The sequence below is a fragment of the Psittacula echo genome, assembly GCF_963264785.1.
Source record: "Psittacula echo genome assembly, chromosome: 3".
Classification (NCBI taxonomy): Eukaryota; Metazoa; Chordata; class Aves; order Psittaciformes; family Psittacidae; genus Psittacula; species Psittacula echo.
The window spans coordinates 22,132,543-22,155,519 of NC_137736.1; the positions used below are offsets into that span (position 1 = coordinate 22,132,543).

Consider the following 22,977-nt stretch of genomic DNA (forward strand, 5'->3'; position numbering starts at 1 on the left):
ACATGAAACTTGAAAAGAGCTAGCCTAGCTTAATAAATATAGCTTTCCCAAATTTGTAAGCTAGGAGGAAAATGTTTGCATCATTTCAAGTATGTGTGATACAACTATGAATTTGTTTTCCAGCTGAGTGCTCTGGAATGTTCCAGCACTTGCTGGGTACCGTGGAACTGATCTCAGCCCTGAGTTATGCATGGTAGCAGACATCAGGTTCAGAGTTAGAAAAGCAGATTTCCCCCCCTGCTCTCCATCCATTAGAGACGGTGATGAACGCGGCCAGCTGTAGACTAAAGCCTGAACTAAACCTACCTCCTTAGATACAGAATATGCCTAGCCTTACAGGCAACCTAACATTGGGAGTCTGAAAAGAGTTCAACCTTTTCATCTGTACGGTTCACAGTGTATTCTTTGCACAAGAGGGATGGACTGATCCCTCCTTGTTCTCCTCAAGGGAGGACTGTGCCCTCTCTTTGCTAACCACAAAAAAAAAAAATTGCTTTTCTGGTGATCACAGTTTGCAGAGACTTCTAATGGTTCTCCTGGAGTTCTACAATCCAGGATGTTTGAGTTCTAATCAATACTTAATTAGAAATCAAATGTTTGCATCTCTGATGGGCTTTTTAAATTATTCTGTCAGACACAGTACCCACTGTGTCCATTAGGAATTTTAAGTGAACCTCAGTGCCTGGAAGACCAAAGGAAGTTACTGCATACTAGAGTTAAGCCACAATTAAAAAAGTGACAAAGTGGTGTACCCTCCTCCCTTCCAAGTTCAACTTCATCAAGTTCTATCACAAAGCTGTTGCACTACAATGTTTTACCAGAAGAAGATTTGGTGGATGGGATTGTTGTCAGTGTCCTCCATAGGAATCACTTCAAAGGGTTCATCTTTCCTATCTTCAGGGTCTTCTTGGTCATCATGTGAGAATTCACAGTGATAGAGGAACCCTGAGTCATACCCACCCTGAAGAAGAAAAGGACCACAAAGAAATGGTAACAAAAGAACACTGCACAACTGATCAAATAAATTCAAATTTCAGAGTAATTCTTCCTTTCTTAAGGAGCTACAATAGGTTAGAAAATGTTACTTCCAAACATCTAGAGATCCTATTTACCCAGAGAAAAATCTATGGTGATCACTGGCATTACAAGCCAGCCTACCGATACGTTAAAATTCTACCTTCTATTTGTGAGAGAACAGCTTAGTCTTTCTGCCCATTCAGGCATCACCAAGAAGCATTATCTATAGCAAATTTACTGAACAATCTGAATTGGAATGACATTATGGGTTTACTTCATAAAGATTGCTGAATCTATCAAGTATGAAGAGAATTCAATGTCCTAGAAATGGCAGGTTTCAAATAATCAGTTTTCTAAGTCAGCCACATGTGAAGGGAAGGTTGCCACATCTTTCAATCCTACCAACATGAAATAAAAATTGATTTACCAAGGAAAGCCAAAATTTTCCTGGTGCTGAATAAAACCCACAGAGGATGGGACTGGGTTTCTCTGGTATGTAGATAGATGGCAATGGCTCTTCTTCGGGTTCCTCTTCAGCTTTCTCTTCTATCTTGTTTCCCATCTCCTGTTGCTGCCTTATCCATTCAAGTTTTGCTTTCTCCTTCTCCTCCCTCTTTTTCTCTCTCAGTGCAATCTCTTCTTCCAGCTATTTCAACACGCAGAGAAACACAGGGACATGAAAACAAGGCACTCAGTGCATTACTGACCAGAGGAGTCTCATAGATGAAATCCAAGCTGGTTCTGGCATTATATATACAGAATATCTAGAGAAATCTGTTTTCTATCAACTAAGCAGAATTAACCAGACTTCATGGGATTCTCCGGTGGAACATCCCCATTTTCCTCCACCAAAGTATTTTAAACTCATTGCCCTTTGAAACAGAAACCATTCTGCATAAGAAGCACACTTCAGCATTTCCTCAAAGAGATTATTCCCAATATTAACACTACTACCATACTACTTCTGCAGAACTCCTAAGCCCTGTCCCGTGCCTGCCCAGAAGACAGTAAAACACTGGAAAGCTGAACTCAGATTCCCAAGTTCTAGAGCATCATTGATGTAGAGTGAAAGAAAGAAGCTGTTACGGACTTTGGCTCTTCTGAAAAATGAAGGGAAGACATTTGCAGATGTATAAAACTTTTAAAACCCCTTTTCCATTCATGCTTACTTTAGCATTAACAAACACCAAACATTCTGTAACAACAGGATCTTCCCAAGAAGACATTAGATGGAAAAATCATAGAGAAAGGTCTGGAAAAGATCTCAAAAGAGCATTCTTCTGCCTGAAAGCAGAATCAGCTGAACCTTATGACTGATATTCTAAAAATCTCAGGCTATGGGGACCCTACAGCCTATGCAAACTATTACAGTGCTTCACCACCCTTACTGTTAGAAATCTTTCATAGAATCATATAATTATAGAATGGTTTGGGTTGGAAGGGACCTTAAAGATTATCTCGTTCCAACCCCCCTGTCATGGCAGGGGCATCCTCCGCTAGACCAGGTTGCTCAAAGCCTCATCCAGCCTGGCCTACCTTACACTTTATCCAAAATATCCATGTTGTGATTTATTAATTACTGATCTATTCTTAGAAGAAAAGAAGAGCAATTAACATTCTTTCTCCCTGTAGAAGCCTTTTCTATTTTTAAAATTTATAGTGTTTCCCAAAAATATTTTTCTTTTGACTGAAAAAGAAAAACCACAAAAAAAAACACAAAAAAAACCCCACACAAACAAAAAAAAAGAAAAAAACCAACCACAAACCCCCCAAATAAACCCTACAAAACTCCATGCACATTCATTTATTATTTCTTTATATATGTATGCTAGCTTTGTGATCATTCTTGTGGCTTTTTTTCTGTGAGGGAATCCCCAAGAAATCTTTCCCCCCAAATGCTGACTTCCTCATAGTTATAACAAAAGATTAGGCTTTGTCTGATATGCACCACTCAAAAGACAGAAACAGTTAATAGAGAAGGCAGAGAAATGATAGGTTAAGAGCAGAACCAGGGAGGCTGTTTGATTGTGGTGGGCTGAACATGTGACTGACAGCCTGCTCACTGTATTTCTGCTCCTGAACCTAACATCAGCTGGCCTTTTAATTTCACAAATTTAACTAGCTGAGAGCTGGCATAATTCTTTTCTTTTGGTCCCACATAGTCATGGAATCACAAAATGGTTTGGGTTGCAAGGGACCTTAAAGATCATCTAGTTCCAACTCCCCTGCCATGGGCATAAACACCTTCCACTAGGCCAGGTTGCTCAAAGCCCCATCCATCCTGACCTTGAACACTATCAGAGATGACCTTCTAAAATGTTAGTTCTCATATAGAAATAAAACACACACCTTTAAAACTATTACAACATTTTAAAAAAATCAGAAATTGCTGAAAATAATTACATATGTTTCACATTTGCCTCAATGTGATCACATGTGTGTTTTATGACTGTTCAAAGGAATTTCATACAGGGCTAACATCAAGCACAAGAAACACACTTCTTGTGAAAATTACCAAATGAAAACATTTTGAGAACTAATTTGCTGTATTATTTTTCCTTTTCACAAATGTTATTTTCTAATTATATTCAAAATTCACATCATGTTCTCAGTGTGATGTACGTTCTATTTGAATAGATAAATAACAATTTATTTCACATGTTGAAACTCAGCCAAAAATGGACTCTACCTGGCCTTCCCCTTTAAGAAGCTTAGCAAAAAATCCTATGATGAATATAGAGACTAAAAACCTTTCTGCATAGTTTCGTCTTCTGGCACAATGAAGAACATGAAATTCCACCACAGCAGATTTCTTTACCTTGATTCTGGATTTAATACTATAAAAATGGAAGTACTGCATCGGCAGGTTCTTTAGTTGATAGGTGGACGCTGTATTATGTTCATTAGGGACTGGGGCAGGGACCTGAAGAGCAAAGCCATTCTCACAAAGGATGAGCAGCGTGCTCTGCGCCTGTACGAAAACAAAAGTACAGGGCAGATGTATACATGCAATTGAGAGAAATAGGAAAAAGTTAGAAGATACAGAGGCACAAAGCCAAGCTCCAGCGAGGAGGCATTAACTTTAGCTGTGCTCTTATTTTAATGGACACTTTTGCATAAACATTAGAAATCAGGGAGCTGCTTTTATGCTATGTATTCTTGGCAAAGGTAAGGAATTGAAGAAGTTCTTGCCATGTACAAAACAGCTATCATTCTGACACTGCCTAGCTTGGAAGCAGCATGATGATATTTTGGGAGTTTGGTTAAATTAAAAATCGATCTGACTCAAGTTAGGAACTGAGGGTTTGGGTTGATAATTGTTTGGAAGTTCATATGTTTCTGTAGTAATAAATCCTTTATATCTTCAACACTGGGCTCAAAATCTTGTCTAATGCTATTTAGCTTTGAGTTTGTTCTTTGCTGGTACCTGCAGGGCCTTTAAAATGCAAAGTTATGAAGTATGTGTGAGGAGAGGGTAATAATTATTTAGTGTTTCAAGATTTTAAAAGGCAGGTCTGTAGTTTTAAGTTTCATAAGCTGTCTATCTAGAGAATGAGAGGTTTACTTTATCTGATCTATCACTAAAAATGTGCAAAAGGGGACTATTAGGAGTTGCTATGGAAACCTTAACTAGGAATTATATAGGTCTTGTGTCTGTAAAATCTCAGCTTTACAAATGCACTTATTAAAAGTATAGTATTTAATCACCAAGGTGCTTTTTTAAAGAGAAAAAAAAGTAGTTTAACACTAAGATGCTTGTACTAGGTTTAATAAGTGTTCACATTTAGCAGTGGAGACCAGATACTGGTAGACAAAATTACTCAGGCAGAATCTAACATACCAAAGACACGATGGGTGCTTTTTCTAGTTAGTAGAAGTACCTTGTCCTCAAGGAAAGGACTTGAAATACAACTGTAAGATCAAGATCTATCATTCCTGCAGTAAGACAGAGCTCACACCAGCAGGAGTTCTTTTGCTAACAGTTTTTATCAGCTCCCATGAATGAGGAATCATAGCTACACTTTGCCACTGTGTACCTGTATTTCATATCTTGCTGGCCACTTTTTCAGCATCTAAATATGACAAACAATCTCCCCTCAAAATACGAATATTGGATCAACCAAAATTTCAGGTGTTACTCTAATCTTATAAAACTTTTAAAATATTAACAAGAATCTACTTGAATATGTCACTGACACACTTCAAAGACAGAGTGTGAATTCCAAAAAACACCCAAAAGCTTTCTTGACATGGTCCAGAAGTTTTGCAAAAGCCTGTTTTAATACAGGCAAGAGGCACAGGCAGTAAAGCGCGAAGAACTCTTTTGTTAAAGAAGACTAAGACCTTCGAAAAGCTAAGGCACATGCCTGTTTCTTCAAGGCAGGAACTCAAAAAGCTGAGCAAAATTTTATGGTTTACATATGTTTCTGCTCTTTATTATCCAAACTCCAAAACAAATCCAAAGTGACTGAACCAGATATAGCTACACAGAACCTATGTGTCATGCTGAAGCAGCATGAAGAACAAAGTTAGCAAAGCATCTTTTCCATTGTCTGTAGAGAACTTGGCTAGGGTCATGATCTTCATCTATTTTCATTTGTAATTCTTTTCAAAATGACGTTTTAATACAGTAGGGAAGGAAAGAAAACAAACATGCACTACTCACATGAGAAGGTGGAGACCACTGTAATGCCTGCACAGGCCCAGGGACACAGATGAATCCAATTGGCTCGTATTCATCTTCAACATCAAAAAAGAAAACAGTTTTGTCTTTACTCTGAGGAAAAAAAATAATCAAAAAAAAAAAAAAAACAAACCAATCATGACTGAATCAAAGCTTGACTAAAAATTCAAAAGACTGCAAGCACTTTATGACAAACACATACTTCCAATGTTTTGTAGCTTGACAGGGATACTTACAAATGCCTTGGAACTTAGAATTGGATTTCTCTGATGATTACAGGGAGGAAATAAAAATCCTGCCCACCTTGCTCCAGGGCTCTGAATGCACCCATAGCACTTAAATCCCCCTTGACAGGACAAGGGGGAATGGATTTAAGCTGAAAAAGGGTAGATTTAGATGAGATATTAGGAAAAAAATTCTTCACTATGAAGGTGGTGAGACACTGGCACAAATTGCCCAGAAAAGCTGTTGCTGCCCCATCCCTGGAAGTGTTCAAGACCAGGTTAGATGGGGCTTGGAGCAACCTGATCTAGTAGAAGGCATCCCTGCCCATGGCAGGGGACTGGAATTGGATGATCTTTAAGGTCCCTTCCAACCCAAACCGTCTATGGTTCTATGGCTAATTGCCCTTACGAGCTTCACCTGACATCCCCAGCCACGTGCTTTCTGTTCCTTGCCCAAGGAGCTCCTTTAAAGCTCAAGCTCAGGACTGTTTTTTCAGGTGAGACAGCACAGGCTGATTTCCCCAGATAACAAGGAATCCAGAACTGGTGCATAACATGATGCATAGCTGTGTAAATCCTGCATTAAGTGAACTGCATGGTCATTCAGCTCAAGGAACATGTTAATTGCAAATGCATTGAGCATAGCTAAAGTCTAGATTTTAAAGAAAGAGACCACATTGACTGGAAATCATCTCAAAGACTAGCAGGCACACTGACAAACCAACTGGTTGATCCTGTTGTAAGGCCAAGCAGTGCTGAGTAGTAGCTGGATTGAAGTCAAGGTGGTGTACAAACCAACTTGGCTTTACTAATTTCAAGATACTCTTAAGCTAATTCCAAAATGAACCAAATCCATCTTCAAAGGGGATTACAGAATTCACACTAAATAGTCCGGTAATTCACAAAATTAATTGCATGGATTGCACGGTCGCTTTCCTTTGGAAAACAAATGTGAGAGCAAACAGATCCTTCCCTTCCCTCAGCACTGCAGAGAACTAGAAGCAGTAATCAACACAGTAACAGAAGTATAATGGTGTTGTCAGTAAACAAACTTCACCTTATCTCTTTAAATAATCTCTATGTTTGTGGCCTAATAAAAATAACCAAAAGAATTAATACATACCCCTGTGGCAAGCACAGCTCCATTTCGTTCATATGCCAGGGCTGTAACTGCAGCAGCATGAGGTTTGAGAGCTTTTTTCAGATTTAACTCTGCACTCCCTGTTCCTGCAATAGCGGGCAGTCCTTTGGGATCATAAACTTCAATTATGCGGAAAACACCATCTTCAAACCCCACAATAATTAGACTTCCTTTAGGATTTACCTTTGAGTGGAAGAATGAAAAAAAAAAAATCAGTCTACATCCGAGAACTTAGAACAAGAATCTGTATGGCACATTCTCTGGCGTTAACCTGTAACTCATCTTATACGGAAGTGTTGCTAAAGCACAAAGGTTGTCTCACACATGGGCAATGTTGTTTATTCTCCCTAATATACTACTGTAAATGGAGTTGGAGGACTGGGAGTTATTTTTTGGTTTGGATTAGTTTTGGCCTTTTACTGATAACATACCATTGAAACTGGAAATGTGAACAAGGATGTGGCTGTAATTCATACTGATATACAAATAAATATATATATATATATCAGAGTCACAGAATCATTAGGGTTTGAAGGCACCTCTGGAGATCAACTAGTCCAATCCCCCTGTCAAGGCAGGGCCACTACAGGAGGTTACACAGGAACATGTCCAGGAGGGTTTTAAACGTCTCCAGAGAGGTAGACTCCACAACCTCCCTGTGCAGTCTGTTCAGTGCTCTGCCACCCTCAACAAAAGTTCTTCCTCATGTTGAGGTGAAACGTCTCATGGTTTAGTTCATGGCCATTGCTCCTCCTCCTGTCACTGGACACCACTTGAATGAGTCTGGCATCATCCTTCTGGCACCTGCCTTTGATATATTTTTATACATTAATGAGATCCCTTCTCAGTCTTCTCTTCTCCAGACTGAACAGGCCAGCTCCTGCAGTCTCTCCTCATAAGAAAGATTCTCCAAACCCCTGATCATCCTTGTGGCCCTTCACTGGACCCTCTCCAGTAGCTCCTTGTCTTGTACTGAGGAGCCCAGAACTGGACACAGTACTCCAGATGGGGAACTCAAAAAAGGAATTATTGTATTACCCTGAATATAATACCAGGCATTGAATGTGGGTATGATTTTTGAAGAGGTGAGGACACAGACTTGGGTCTGGCTGCCCTATGTATAGTGCAGTTGTCAACAGGGACAGCTACTTGGGATGGAAAGAGGAGGCTACGGAGTCTTTACCATAGACCCTGTAGGTAAGCCGATTGCTAAGAGTGTAGACAGGCTTGAATTGAGAGAGAAGAGTTAACAGAAATAGGCCTGTGTTTCAGCTGGGCTTGCAGATTTAGCTGATATTAGCCATACATGGTAGTCTCTTGAAGTGATTTACAAGCTGAGCCAGCTCCAGACATAGCACAGATCAATATTAATGAACACCATAAAAGAGACCAGAAGGAGATTTCTGTGTAAAGAGATGAGAGTGAATGGTTAAGCTCTGTGAGCAATTGGCAGAAGTATGATCTTAGAGTATAAAAAAGGTTATTGTTCAGAAGGGAGCTGGGGGTAACTGTCTTCCCATTATCTGGGAAGATCAGGCCGTGATGTCTTTATCTTAAAAAGCTCCTCTGTAATAAACAGATGCACAATAGCATTGCTCAGTAAATGACCAAGCAGAGTCACTCACAGACCTCAAATTTATGGATCTGCATTTGACTCCATTAATTCCGTATCTCTTTACCAGGGAGCCAACACTCCAGATGTGCCTTCCCAGTGCTAAGTGAAGAGGAAGGATTGCCTCCCTCAAGCAGATGATAACATCCTTCCCTAATGCAGCCCAGGATGTTGTTGGATTTGTTTGGGTGCATCGCTGGCTCATTGTTAGCTTGGTGACTCCCAGGATCCTCCTCTGCAGAACTGATTTCCAGCTGGTGGACCTTCAGGCACTACTGGTGCCTGGGATTATTCCTACTCAGATGCAGTACTTTGCATTTTCCTTCACTGAAATTACTGAGATTCTCCTCAGCCCAATTCTCCAGCCTGTTCAGATCCTCCTGAATGCCAGCACAACCTTCTAGAGTACCAGTCTCTCCTCTTAGTTTGGTGTCATCTGTGAACTTGCTGAGGAACTCTATTCCACTGTCCAGGTAATTAATGAAGAATATTGGCACCCATCATCACCCCTAGCATATATCCCTACAGACTTGCCTCTAACTGGACTCTGCTGAGTCACTACCCCCTGAGGCCCAGCCATTTGGGCAGTTTTAAATCTGTGTCATTGGTCACTTATTTAGCCTGTATGTTGTTAGCTTGCCCATGAGGACATTATGGTATACAGATGCTTCAAATTATGTTGGATGAATTTCTCTTAGATTAGTATCACAAATTTTCAAATACATCTGAGTACCTTAAGCTATGTGTAAGTATCTAATGAGATCTTAAATGCAGCTAGATTGATTTTTCAGATTGTGTTTAGTACCAACTTTTGTAAAACTGAATTGAGTCAGTTTTGTAATGCTATACAATTTACTGTGGCAGTCAGCTTACTTCTTGAATGTATAGGTCATCACCTAACAGTATCCCAAAAAGTCTGTATGACCAGAGTTATAATTCTAAGAGCACTGTCCCAGTGTTACCCTTACTTTGGAAATTCAAGTAAGCACCTTGGTCCATGAATTTGCTTATAATGAACCAACCAGACTCCCTGTGTTGCTTCAAGAACATAACTAGACACTATTTTAATTAAAATTAGCAAATATGTCTGAAAGTGATAGACTCCACACTCCACAAATGATCAGTTCTGGCAACAGTTTTTTATGATTTATCTCCAAATGTTTGTGAATTGTCTGGGTTGTCATTTCAAAATGTGTTACTAACTCATGTTAATTGACAGTTACTCTAAGTGAGTTAAACAGAAGCTGTTAGTCTATAAACTATTTCCTGGGACTGCACACTGAGCTGATTTTCAAACCTGAGAAAAACACAAAATAGGATACCTGATAAGCCACAGGAAAGTCAAACTGTACACATACTATATACATTCATACTACTCCACAAGCGTACATACACATACCACTATAGTAAATTCCACCACAGCCTAACAGTGACATCTTTAAGGTCTTGTGCAGCGAGCAACTTTCTTGCTGCTGGCAAGCTCATAGGCCTCTATGGGTTTTTGTTAACACACTAGCAAAAAACTCACAACACGAGGTGCCCATGTCAGTGCTGTTCCTCCTTGTTTGAACTTCATTTCACCCAGTTGTCTGTCGCTGATGAAATCATAGACACGCACCGATCCTGTGTGGAAAGGAGACACCTGCAATGTCACTTACATGTTAAGATCTATGGAGAAATGTGTATACATTTGAATTCAAAGCCGGATAGAATGTTAGCAATTTTTCTCTCCAACTATCAAATGCCCTACTGGAAAGACATGATTGACAGTTACAGAGTGCCAGAGCTAGCATGGTGCTCATGAATAAAACATAAGGTTTCTTCACCCTTTAACTTACGAGCTCCCAAGAGTCGGCAGGGCTAAGAGCTGTAATGAGAAGTCCCTTGCTGACCACCATCTGTAATTTTCAAGTAATCACAGAACTGTAGCATACTGTAAGGAAAATCTGTACTGGCAACACAGGAAAAGGTGATATACTACTACTTGGTATTGCTCAGGGAGGAATATATTTAAATGGATGAAAATGGGAGATTGTCCAAAGAAAGATTTCACCAGAGGTGAAATTAATAGATTCATACACACACACACTGGTCTGCATGAAATTCTATTCCAGCAGGCATATATCCTAAGTGTCATTCACTCAACAGATAGGAGTTTGTCTTCAAGCTAGAAGAGCACGGACATCCCACAACACAGACACATGAGGAGCTACTGCTGACAAGAATAAAGTTAAAGACCTTGTAGCATGTTCTGAGAAGTGTAAATAACCTTTTTAATGTTCTGGCCAGTGATGATTCTCTCAAAGCATGATAAAGTTACCTGTGAGATGGCTACTTTGCAATATTTGTATGTTAAATAAACATGTCTGTAACTATGTTAGCTGTTGTTGAGAGCATCATAGCTGTTGCATTTTCTAAGAAAGCCACAAATATTAGTATTCACAGACTTACACAATGCTACAGATGTATATAATTCCTTTCAAAACAAAAATCCCAACACTTATCGATCCAGAGCCTTGAATACAGTGCTGTTATTCAAACCTAATGTCTCACCTTGTAAGCCATTCCCTCAGAACAAACAGAATTGACAAAGTTTCCCATTAAAAGCTTCTCTTGTTTAAATGCCAGGCTTTTAAAATTAAGCAGTCTTAATGAATTATTTCAAAACATTAATGATTTGTGTTAACTAGAACTGATCCCAGGAATAACAATTTTCTGCCAAGTGACTTTTCAAGAGCAAATACACAACTTCAATTCAAAACAGAATAGTTCCAAACCAAATATCATTGCTCTTCAAAAACAATAATTACACTGCTATGAGAGGAAAGAATAGTGTACTTTTGACTTACGGTCAAGAGCAGTGGTGGCCAAAAGGTATGTGATGGGAGAGACACTCATGGCCTCAATCCTTCCAGAGTGAAAGGTAAACAGGCACTCTGGATCTTGGGTCTGCAGTGCACAAGAGAAGAACAGAAATTCTGTTACGTTCTAGAGCTGGTATCACCAGCTATAGTATTACCAGGTAAACGTGCAGCAAACCTGGAAAATCTAGGCAGGTGCTGTTTGTGTGAACAAAATTTGGCATGAATAAGGTACCTTTATGCAATTTATGCAATTCCTGTTTGCTTTTTTTTTTTAATTAAATGTTCATAAGATGAGTATGAGAAAACTTAGTGTAGGAACATTAAGTTAATTTAAAATTTCATCATTTTATATGCAAAAATAAAGGGGAATGCCTTTCATTAAGAGGTATCAGGCTTGGGATTAGTATTTTTAACAAAGAATTGTTGCTCTGAATGCAAAAAAAAATGCTCTAAAGCCTAGGACTTATGCTGTGTGGGAAATAATTTCATCATTCAAGGAATTCTAGGTTTTGCTATGTAATTTTTATATTAGATTTACAGTATGTTTCGTAAACCTTTTATGGATCATGAAATTCTTGGAATATGATTTTACCTGTTGCCACAGGCAAAGTTTCATGAATCAAAACTCAAATTATTTTTTATAATCCTGCACAATCATTATCATAAATAACATTATGAAAATACATTTTTAAGGGGAAAAGAAAAAAAATCTGTTTGAATGCTAACATTTTTAACTGTGCAGCTTCATAAAACACAAACTTCACTGCAGATGTATCCAGTATAGTTAAAGAAGTTACTGCAAAGGAATTGAAGAAATTGAAAATAAAAAACAAACCACCAAGCTTACCATATTTGAAAAAGTCAAATCCAGCTTCCAGATTGCTCCATTGGTATCCTGAAGAAGAAAAAACAAAACATGTAACTTGGATATTTTCAAATTCAATTTGGAAATAAAACTGCTCACAGCAACTCCTTAAAAAGTCCTTAATAATTATCATTGCGAAATTGAAATGACTGAATGTGATGACATTGGTCCTATCCATCAGTCCAGGAGAACAGAACTTGGACAACACCTTTTGACAGTATCATAGAATCATTGAATAGTTTGGGTTGGAAGGGACCTTCAAAGGTTATCTAGTCCAATACCCTGCAATGAGCAGGGACATTCTCAACTAGATCAGGTTGCCCAGAACCACATCCAGCCTGGCCTTGAATGTCTCCAGGGGTGGTGCACCCACCACTTCTCTGGGCAGCCTGTGCCAGTATTTCACCACCCTCACTGTAAAGAATTTTTTCCTCACATCCAGTCTGAATCTCCTCTCTTTTAGTTTAAAACCATTACTCCTTGTCCCACCATAACAGGCCCTGCTAAAAAGTCTCTCCCCATCTTTCTTATCGGCCTCTTTCAATAACTGAAAGGCCACAACAAGGTCTCTCCAGAGCCTTCTCTTCTCCAGGCTGAACAACCCCAACTGTCTCAGCCTTTCCTCATAGGAGAGGTGCTCCATCCCCCTGATCATTTTTGTGGCTCTCCTATTCTTATGTAGTTCTGGCTCTGAAAGCCAGTCTTAGTTGTTACTATACACTAAAAACATAGCACAGCATAGCATAGTTCAGTTAAAAGGGACCTACGATGATCACTTAGTCCAACTCCCTGACCACTTCAGGGCTGACCAAAAGTTAAAGCATTTTTCTAAAGGCATTGTCCAAATGCCTCTAAACACTGATAGGCATGGGTCATAAACCACCTCTCTAGGAAGCCTGTTCAAGCATTTGAAAGAAGAAAAAAAAATACATGAAAATATAGATGATATAAATACAGATGAAGAATTTTTTATATACATATATATACACCTATCTCTCCAGAAGAAGACTGAATTCTGCCAAAGAGAAACATACTGGTTTGTAATGGATTCCCACTCTTACTGAACATCACTTCCCTCATTCTATGTTTCTCCACAGAGCTGTATGTACTTAAATGTATCTTACCTGAGCATACCAAAAGGCCTGTCCAGAGTCATGAATTTTTGACATGAAACTCAGGCTGACATTCTTGCCAACATGAAGTTCATTCATAGGCTCCACCTCCAGTAACCCTGTGTCATCCACAGAATCAGCAGCATCAATTGTCTCAACGTTCCACAGCTTCATAGCATTGGAAGCATAAAAACCATAAAAGAAATGTTTTTTTATAAGTGCACGTTATGTTTTCATACAAAATTAATATGAAAATTCAAAATTATAAGAAACCAGGGGAGTATAGATTCTACAGGTAGAGTATGAAACCTACCATATCTGCCTCACCGCTTTGAATGTAACCTAGAACAGTGACAACCACCAACTACTATCTAATACATTTGGGCGCAATGCAAAGTATATGTGAAAGTTCTCTGTCCAACTCTGAAATAACAGTAGCTTAAATTCAGCCCTGGCACTAGCAGAGCTATACATGGCAGCCTCAGAAATACAGAGAACAAACGGTATCTGCTTGCCCTCAGCACTGCTCATACTGAAGCAGCACAGAAGAAAGAATGGGAAATCTAACACATTCGTGTTCTGCTCTGTGGGATAAGGACAAGACATCAGTTGGCAACCTTATAACTAAGGGAATTTTTAATAGAATTAATATCAACTTATAAAACACAACAACAAAAACTCCAGGGTGTTTGAAACCCTCCACTGTCTGTAATAGTCAGCTTCCCTTTCGTTTTCTAGGTTTTTTCACACATCAGCAGAAGACACATCATGTCTTCCCTTAAAGAGCAAGCAAACAAGACTGTAAAATCCTTGATAATTGACAGGTGAGAGCAGACTCTGGTAGCACAGATAAGGAAAACTTTTGACCTTAATTCACAGAATTATATTTTAACTTCAAGATGACAGCACCTCCCATATGAAGATAGGCTGAGAAAGTTGGGGCTGTTCAGCCCAGAGAAGAGATGGCTGCATGGAGACCTCATAGCAGCCTTCCAGTATCTGAAGGGGGCCTATAAGGATGCTGGGGAGGGACTCTTCGTTAGGGACTGTAGCGATAGGACAAGGGGTAACGGGTTCGAACTTAAACAGGGGAAGTTTGGATTGGATATAAGGAAGAAATTCTTTACTGTGAGGGTGGTGAGGCACTGGAATGGGTTGCTCAGGGAAGTTGCGAATGCTCCATCCGTGGCGGTGCTCAAGGCCGGGTTGGACAGAGCCCTGGGTGACATGGTTTAGTGTAAGGTGTCCCTGCCATGGCAGGGGGGTTGGAACTAGATGATCTTAAGGTCCTTTCCAACCCTAACTATTCTATGATTCTATGTTTTTTCTTTTAATTGTTCCTCTATTTCAGTATATATACATCTACATCTCTGAGATGTTGGTTAATTTCTATGTCATTTTAATATTAATAATCTAGCTTTCAAATACATCAAAAATTAATTTCAAATATTGCTGTAGTTTATCCTTTGAAATAATACCAAATGTGTTAATAGGCCTGAGAGTTATAAAGATTAACCAAAACTACACATGAAAAATATGTTAGAATGCAGGAAAAAACAAAGCTGTTAGAGAATCACTGCAAATTATTTTGATTTACTAAAGTAAAAGGTGACTTTTTACTACTATTAAACAGAGAATGTTGCATGAACTCTTTCTAATTCAAACATATACACTGTGGTGATGTGATCTTACTCTGCTTGTTCTACAAATTCATTCTCAGAAAGAAACTGTACAGCAAAATTGCCTCCACAAATAAGCCTGGGTAAAGGAAACGTAACATTTACCTGCTGACCACAAATTTGCACACTCAAAGGCATGAAAGAAACTATGAAAAACTTACACGAATGAAGCCATCTTTTCCAACTGTGAAAAGTTCTCCTTCCTCCAGAATTAACTGGCTGATAGGGCCACTGTGACAGGGCTTTCGTTCACCTTGACAGAGCTCTACTTTAATTAGGCCCCCTTCCCAAAGCAGCAAGTTGCCCCACTCAGTCCCTGAGATAACCTTCAATACAGATGAAGATAAGCACATGAGCACCTGCACTTAACCATGCAGAAACATTGGCAAAAATCTGATTAACATTTGTGGCTTCCTTCCGTGAAAGCATTAAATTGATAGCAATGTACAGATATTTGCAAAAGAAGGCGTAAAGGATGAGAAGATTCAACTTTTTACAAATGTGACATAATTTACATGGACTGAAATGCATGTAAATGTATTTAACATCCATTTACTTGCATGAAATGCATGTAAAGATTCAGGCTAATAGTTTTTGCATTTATTTACTAATGTTTTCACTACCCCATTAGAGGACCCTCAGCTCTAAATCAGAAATCTTTTGTTTGGGCATTACAACACTAACCATACTTTTCAATTATTACAAAGCAAGCCAGGGCTTTGGCAAATTAATGTTAGTATTAGCTTATCAGAGCAGTGCATCGAGAGTGTAACTCAGATCACTTTGAAGCAAGTAGTAACTCTGCAACTTACTCAGTAGACCTTATATCAAACCCTGAGAGGAAACTTTAAATCAATTAAACTTTTTCTTATTTACCTTCCCATCAGGCAGCTCCACATAACCTATAATGTCAGACACTGCTGTTTTTCCAAACCTGCCCAAAGCTCCTTGCAACTTGAGACCAGTGAATGTGAGAGCCATCTTCCAGAACCTGAGTATAGAAAAAACATCCCTCTCTGACACAAGATCTCCTAAACACACTCACAGACATTGTAATAATCTTACTAGGGATGATGCCGCTGAGGTAAGGGCTGCTCATTTATTATTCGTTTCACAAAGGACCTTGGCATTTTCTTTTGAAAATGAGATCAAGCTTTGTAACTTGAATATAACTACCCCAACATTTCCCTATGCTACTTCTATGGTATCCTATTTCAGACCCACCTTGCAACCAAACTATAGAGCAAATCTCAGACTTCGACGTGCTTCCTCTGTTAAAATTCAAAGAAACACTAGATGTGCTATAATTTTAAAGAGATATTTAATCTATTTTAGATATTTAATCTATTACAATAGCATCCAAGTCATATCTTAAGTCTCTGCTGTGTTAACATTGAACACTGGATAATTACAGAACAGAGAACTAATCCCTGTCCCAAACTGATTAAAACTGTGGTTTATTTTTTATCACAAAAGGATCCATGAACAGAGAGGGGAGTGTACAGAAGCATATAATTGGTAAGGCTTTCTTGCAGGCTTTTGGTGGTATCCTATTGTTTCTGGTCTATGACTTGGCAACCAGTTCTAATGGGTGCCCAAACAGCAGATGAGTTCAAGAAATCAAAGGTAGAAAGCCCAGAAGGCACAGGAGGCGTATGCTATGTTACCAGCTAAAAGACACATGTATATAAAATACCTTGTACTCTCTCCAGTACTTGTTGAAATTACAATAATGGAGCTAGTGGCACCCTCAGTCAACACCAAGCATCACCCTTTTTGGACAGCAAAGGTGACAAAAGACTTGGTTGACTAGCTAAAGGACTTGAACATTCTCATTTCTGTAATTGTAATGGCCAAGTAGCATTCCTCATTGGTCCGCGCTTGCTAATGATACATTCTTATTAATCATTTTGTACCTGGTATGACTTCAGAGGTGATATGTATTAATCCTAATCAGTAAACCTACCTGATGTGTCCTACTCCACATGTAGTCAGTTGCTCTTCATTATCAGCAGAAAATGTGACCTTGTAAACATCCTGTGAAAAAGCTTTTGACCTCAACACAATCTTTTCTTGTTTCCAATCCCAGATAGTCAACATGTAGTCAGGGCTACCCCCAACACTAGCCAGCAAAGTGCCATCATGTTTGAAATCACCAAAAACATAGGCTTCCTCCGTTCCATCTGAAGAAACACAAAAGCACACATGGAAAAAAAACCAATAGGAAAATCTACTTAGAAGGAGATCAAGTTTCACTGCAATTATTTTGCACTAGGTAATAGCTTTCAGTTGGCTATTTCCAGTGAATAAGTTTCCTCCCATGCAATAGTGAAAAAGCTTGAAACCAGTGTTTTCTATTTTGCTGTGAAAGACCAAAGGTTGTATTTCCGTTCAAACTTACAGTGACTCACTACTCCACCTGCTGGGATCGACAAACAACAGCCCATTTGTGTAAAATAAAAATAGAACTTTTTACACTACCTCGCAGTATTCTGTAGGGCCTCAGTGAAGGATAATCGTAGATGATGAGGTTTGGCTTCCTTCCTTTTTCTCCTACTGCAAAGTACTGCTTAGTAGGGTGTGCCTTAAAAAAGCAAAAGTCCCATTGCACACTGTAATTACACCTTTGTCTCTATCCTGCTAATTATTGAGTAATTGTATTTACTTATTCATTAGTCAAAAGATATTGCCATAAATACTAGGTTGCATTTTTCTGTGTGTTTATTCTGAACTGCCAATCTATAGCTCAATATCAGAATGAAGCCACTATGCACATAAAATGGTAAAACCATTATGCACGCAATATATTGCACTTAAAATGCAGAACCATGACAAATTGTGAAATAACTGGCTTTATTAAGCATTCTTCTATTATTCCTACCTCACTCAACCACTAGCTGATCTTTCCATAAAAACCTTTGCATCAGCAGCCATCTACTTCACCAGACAGCTGCGGAAGAGCCATCCCAAATGACACTGTTCTGAACACAAAAAGATGTACTGTAATTCCCCGGAAAAGGCTGCTTATAGTGAACCACAAGAGTGTGAGGCTGGTATTTTGCAAGCCTTGCTGATGTGGAATAAAACTGAGAGATGTCAGAGTCATTCACAGGGTAAGGTGCTTCAAATATAGAGATACCATTTGAGAGTCGAAGCTTTTGGTAAGAGTTTACTAGAGTGAAACAAGATACCTTTTCTCTGAATTTGTCCAGGAACTAGTCTTTAAATTTTAACTCTAAGCAGAGCTCTATACTAGTATCAGCTGTGAATAGGACAGCTGAAGAGTTAAGAAAAAAAAGAGTCTTCTAAGGTACCTGAGTTTGGGACTGAGGTATACAGATTATTCATCCTCTGCCAATTATATTGAAGGGCTGAGTAGCCCACATTGCATGGTCGACACATTCTTTTAATCAGTATTATACTTTCATATATATATGCACATGCAGCTGTAGAAATCTCCCATCAAGCAACCAAGTGAATATTTTGTTTCTAGAATGTGATTAGCATCCTAAAACAAGAAACAAAAGCAATACCATAATAAAGCCAATTCCACCACCACCACTGCTCCGGACATAACGATGAGACTTAGTTTTCAGGTCCAGGAGTACCACGTAGTTGCCTGCTATATAGAGCAGTGTCTGGCTATCCATCATCAGCAGATTTGCCCTTCTGGTGCAGTCATATCCAAAAGAATGTCTGGGAACAGTTCAGTAAGGAAAAGATTTGACACTGGCTTTCTAGAAAAGTTTACTGAGCAAATAGAAATGCTTAAAACAAAACTGAAACAGGAATACTGAAACCAGTGAGTAAGAGCCTCATGGTAGGAGATAGCTTTGTTCAGTATACACCAAAGGTAAAATGTATCAAGCATCTATAACTGAGGAAAAATCACAAGTGAAGACCTGAAGTTCATATTCCATCCTATCATCTCCACTACAGGGCACACCGCTTGTCTCTGCTGGATCCTTTGAGGCTGCAAGGAATTCATATTCTATCAGTATTCTCTTTTACAAAATGTAAGAGATGTGCATCAGAGTACTGTGAACTATTCTACAGGCAAGAGGTCAAACCAAGGACGACTGGAAAAAGGGAAATATAACCCCCATTTTCAAGAAGGGGAAAATGGATGACCTGGGGAATTACAGACCAGTCAGTCTCACCTCTGTGCCTGGCAAAATCTTGGAGCAGATTCTCCTGGAAGGCACGCTAAGGCACATGAAAAACGAGGAGGTGGTTGGTGATAGCCAGCATGGCTTCACTAAGGAGAAATCCTGCCTGAACAATTTGGTGGCCTTCTATGATGGGGCTACGAAACTGATGGACAGGGGCAGAGCAGCTGATGTCATCTACCTGGACTTGTGCAAAGTGTTCAACACTGTCCCACATGACATCCTTGTCTCTAAATGGGAGAGACATCAATTTGATAGGTGGACCACTCGGTGGATACAGAACTGGCTGGATGGCCACACACAAAGAATTGTGGTCAGTGGTTCAATGTCCAGCTGAAGACCGGTAACGAGTGGTGTCCCTCAGGGATTGGTGTTGGGACCAGTCTTGTTCAACATCTTGGTCGGTGACATGGACAGTGGGATTGAGTGCACCCTCAGCAAGTTTGCCGATGACACCAAGCTGTGTGGTTCGGTTGACACGCTGGAGGGAAGGAATGCCATCCAGAGGGACCTTGACACGCTTGTGAGGTGGGCTGATGCCAACCTGATGAAGTTTAACCATGCCAAGTGCAAGGTCCTACACCTGGGTCGGAGCAATCCCAGGCACAGCTACAGGTTGGGCAGAGAAGAGATTCAGAGCAGCCCTGCAGAGAAGGACTTGGGGGTGTTGGTCAATGAGAAAATGAACATGAGCCGGCTTCAGTGTGCGCTCGCAGCCCAGAAAGCCAACCGTATCCTGGGCTGCATCAAAAGGAGTGTGACCAGCAGGTCAAAGGAGGGGATCCTGCCCCTCTACTCTCCTCTTGTGAGACCTCACTTGGAGTATTGTGTGCAGTTCTGGTGTCCTCATCATAAAAAGGACATGGAACTGTTGGAACAAGTCCAGAGGAGGGCCACGAGGATGATCAGGGGACTGGAGCACCTCCTGTATGAAGATAGGCTGAGAACGTTGGGGCTGTTCAGCCTGGAGAAGAGAAGGCTGCGTGGAGACCTCATAGCAGCCTTCCAGTATCTGAAGGGGGCCTATAAGGATGCTGGGGAGGGAGTCTTCATTAGGGACTGTAGTGATAGGACAAGGGGTAACGGGTTCAAACTTAAACAGGGAAAGTTTAGATTGGATATGAGGAAGAAATTCTTTACTGTTAGGGTGGTGAGACACTGGAATGGGTTGCCCAGGGAGGTTGTGAATGCTCCATCCCTGGTGGTGCTCAAGTCCAGTTTGGACAGAGCCTTGGGTTGCAGGGTTTAGTTTTAGGTTTCCCTGCCCATGGCAGAGGGGTTGGAACTAGATGATCCTAAGGTCCTTTCCAACTCTAACTTTTCTATGATTCTATGATTCTAAGTGCTTAAGCTCAATTGTTTTATGTTTACAGGCAGATGTAGAGAAGGGAAAATTCAGTCTTCAACAGCAACTTGACTGTGTCTGCAGAGGAAACCACCAGCACATGTGAAAGTCACATATCATATCCTACTTGACCATACCTAGCAAAGGACTTACTGTAGCTCTTAATTGATGGGCATAACTTCCTCTATCCTACCACTTTAGATCTTGTGAGCATCAGTCTACAAATCTACCTGGTCTCTTCCCCGCTTCTCCCTTAGCAGTACTGTGAGGAATCATGAAGTACACAGCTGCTCTTATCCTGCCCTTGCCTCAGCTTCTCAAGTGTGGCTACACAGAAAGGGGGAATTTTGCAGGGGATGTTCTTACATTAGTCTTCTGCCTTGTCACATTAACTTGTCCATGATCTATTTCTACAAGAGTACTTATGACAGTAAGCATTATGCCCATTAATAAATGCTTACGAGGTCATAGAATCATAGGATAGTTAGGGTTGGAAAGGACCTTAAGATCATCTAGTTCCAACTCCCCTGCCATGGGCAGGTCAAGACAACATTTAAGATTAAATTCACCCAGAACCATAACTGGTCAGGTTCTTATCTGTCTCAACCAAAGGTGTCCCACTAATGCCACATAGGCCACTCTGAATTAGACAAGTACAATTTTAAGAACACATATTAAATAACCTTAGCTTTAAATCTGCACAGCCTCAACAGAAAGGATACTTTAGAGTAAGAAGGTTAATGGGTATCCCAGAGTTTTCTGTGACAAATGGCCGTGAACATATGTCTTCATAATTATAGAAGAAAGTTTCTGAGATTTTCTTTTCTACCTGGTCAGGTTTTTTTTGTGCCTCCGAGAGTTCTTCACTATTATCTTGCTCTTCGAAATCACCTTCTGCACCTCAGAAGTGGGAACATAACAGAAATTTATATTCAACATAAATTTTAGGCTCCTTGCTGCCATTTGCACCTAACTGCAAAAAGGAAGAATTCACACACTCCTTGCCTCCTTCAACAAAGAAATAAGCACTCCATAGCTCAAAATAAGGAAAATATCTTAGTAACAACTCGTCCTGGAGCAGTCTGCAAAAGGTTCTCTCTCGGTCTTTTAAAAAATATTACTGTGTATATTCGAAAATGAAGAATTTAAAGAAGAAAAAATTTGAGATTGTTTTAAAAACACTGATTTTAAAACTCAAGACTTACTAAAGTACTTCACCTTTGCTTGGTGTTTAGGTCTCAGCTTTAGAAACCAAAGAAAGTTTAAAGTGTCTATTTTTTAGTAGCTATTGAATACATATCATTATTCAAAACAATTAGTAAAAATTATAAAAAATGCACATATGACAGACCACAAGAAGACACCATTGTCCTCAAGAAGGCATATTGCTAATGCATGACCCACTGTAGTTCTTCACTGGACTGCAAGGCAGAATACAGTCAACTTGACTTCCAACTAGTCACAAGCACTTGTTAAAAGCACTTTTCAGTCTGATGCCTCAGATGAAATGCCCTTTACCTATTTCATAAGCTTTTCACCTTGTCTTGATTTTTTTTTTTTTTTCTCCTAGGCATTCTATGAAAAATAATGAAAGGGGTCATGAAAAAGAGCAGAAGTACATGAGGTAAGCCAACTAAAAGAGAGCAGAAAAACTCAATTACTCTACTTTGAGGCACTGGTCTGAGATGCTGTTCATAACAATAACAGTGAAAAAATGAAAACTAGAAAGCACTGCGGTTTTTAAGTTTGTGCCATCATCTCTTCAGTGGAAAGCAGTACTCACCAACGCTCCCATGGTCTGAGTCCACTTGCTCCACATCTTCCTCTTCTTCCTCTGCAGTTGGGGATTCCTCTGGAAGACTTGGTTTGTTTTCTTCTGCAAAGGACAAGTGAGATCACTCTCGTAGGTATGAATTCTTTTGACTAATTTGCTCATATGTGCTAAGCAGTAATTTTAAAAAGTCCCTTTTGTCCAACAAGGGATTTCCTGCTGTTTAGCATTAAGGGTAGGTAGAATTTGCTTTCACAAAAAACCCATAATTTAAAACAGGGGAAGAAAAGAAACACTTCCTGTAAGAGGAAAAAAAGTATAATAGGAAGATCAAAAAAAAAAATGCTGAAAATAATGTGTCAATATAAGCATCAAAAAATCCTTCCAAAGTTCCGAAGGAGACTCACAGTGTCACTTATTCTTTACTTCAGGAGAAATTGTCTTATGTGTTACTCCTCTGCTTGTCTTTATTTCACATGAAGGAGCTCAGTTCA

General features: G+C 39.6%; 1 protein-coding gene across 1 annotated transcript in view; it reads right to left on the reverse strand.

Moving 5' to 3' along the window:
* CFAP44 (cilia and flagella associated protein 44) overlaps window positions 1-22,977 on the reverse strand; it is a gene marked incomplete at both ends in the record, with an annotated part of 48,067 nt that overhangs the window by 22,690 nt on the left and 2,400 nt on the right. Inside the window, 16 exons of the mRNA XM_080613498.1 lie at window positions 819-961; window positions 1,445-1,663; window positions 3,836-3,988; window positions 5,684-5,794; window positions 7,049-7,249; window positions 10,207-10,301; window positions 11,528-11,627; window positions 12,390-12,437; window positions 13,532-13,687; window positions 15,360-15,524; window positions 16,075-16,189; window positions 17,165-17,381; window positions 17,680-17,782; window positions 18,732-18,894; window positions 21,435-21,606; window positions 22,496-22,588. Of these exons, the coding sequence (XP_080469624.1) occupies window positions 819-961; window positions 1,445-1,663; window positions 3,836-3,988; window positions 5,684-5,794; window positions 7,049-7,249; window positions 10,207-10,301; window positions 11,528-11,627; window positions 12,390-12,437; window positions 13,532-13,687; window positions 15,360-15,524; window positions 16,075-16,189; window positions 17,165-17,381; window positions 17,680-17,782; window positions 18,732-18,894; window positions 21,435-21,606; window positions 22,496-22,588 (2,254 nt within the window). The remainder of the gene's footprint in view (window positions 1-818; window positions 962-1,444; window positions 1,664-3,835; window positions 3,989-5,683; window positions 5,795-7,048; window positions 7,250-10,206; window positions 10,302-11,527; window positions 11,628-12,389; window positions 12,438-13,531; window positions 13,688-15,359; window positions 15,525-16,074; window positions 16,190-17,164; window positions 17,382-17,679; window positions 17,783-18,731; window positions 18,895-21,434; window positions 21,607-22,495; window positions 22,589-22,977) is intronic.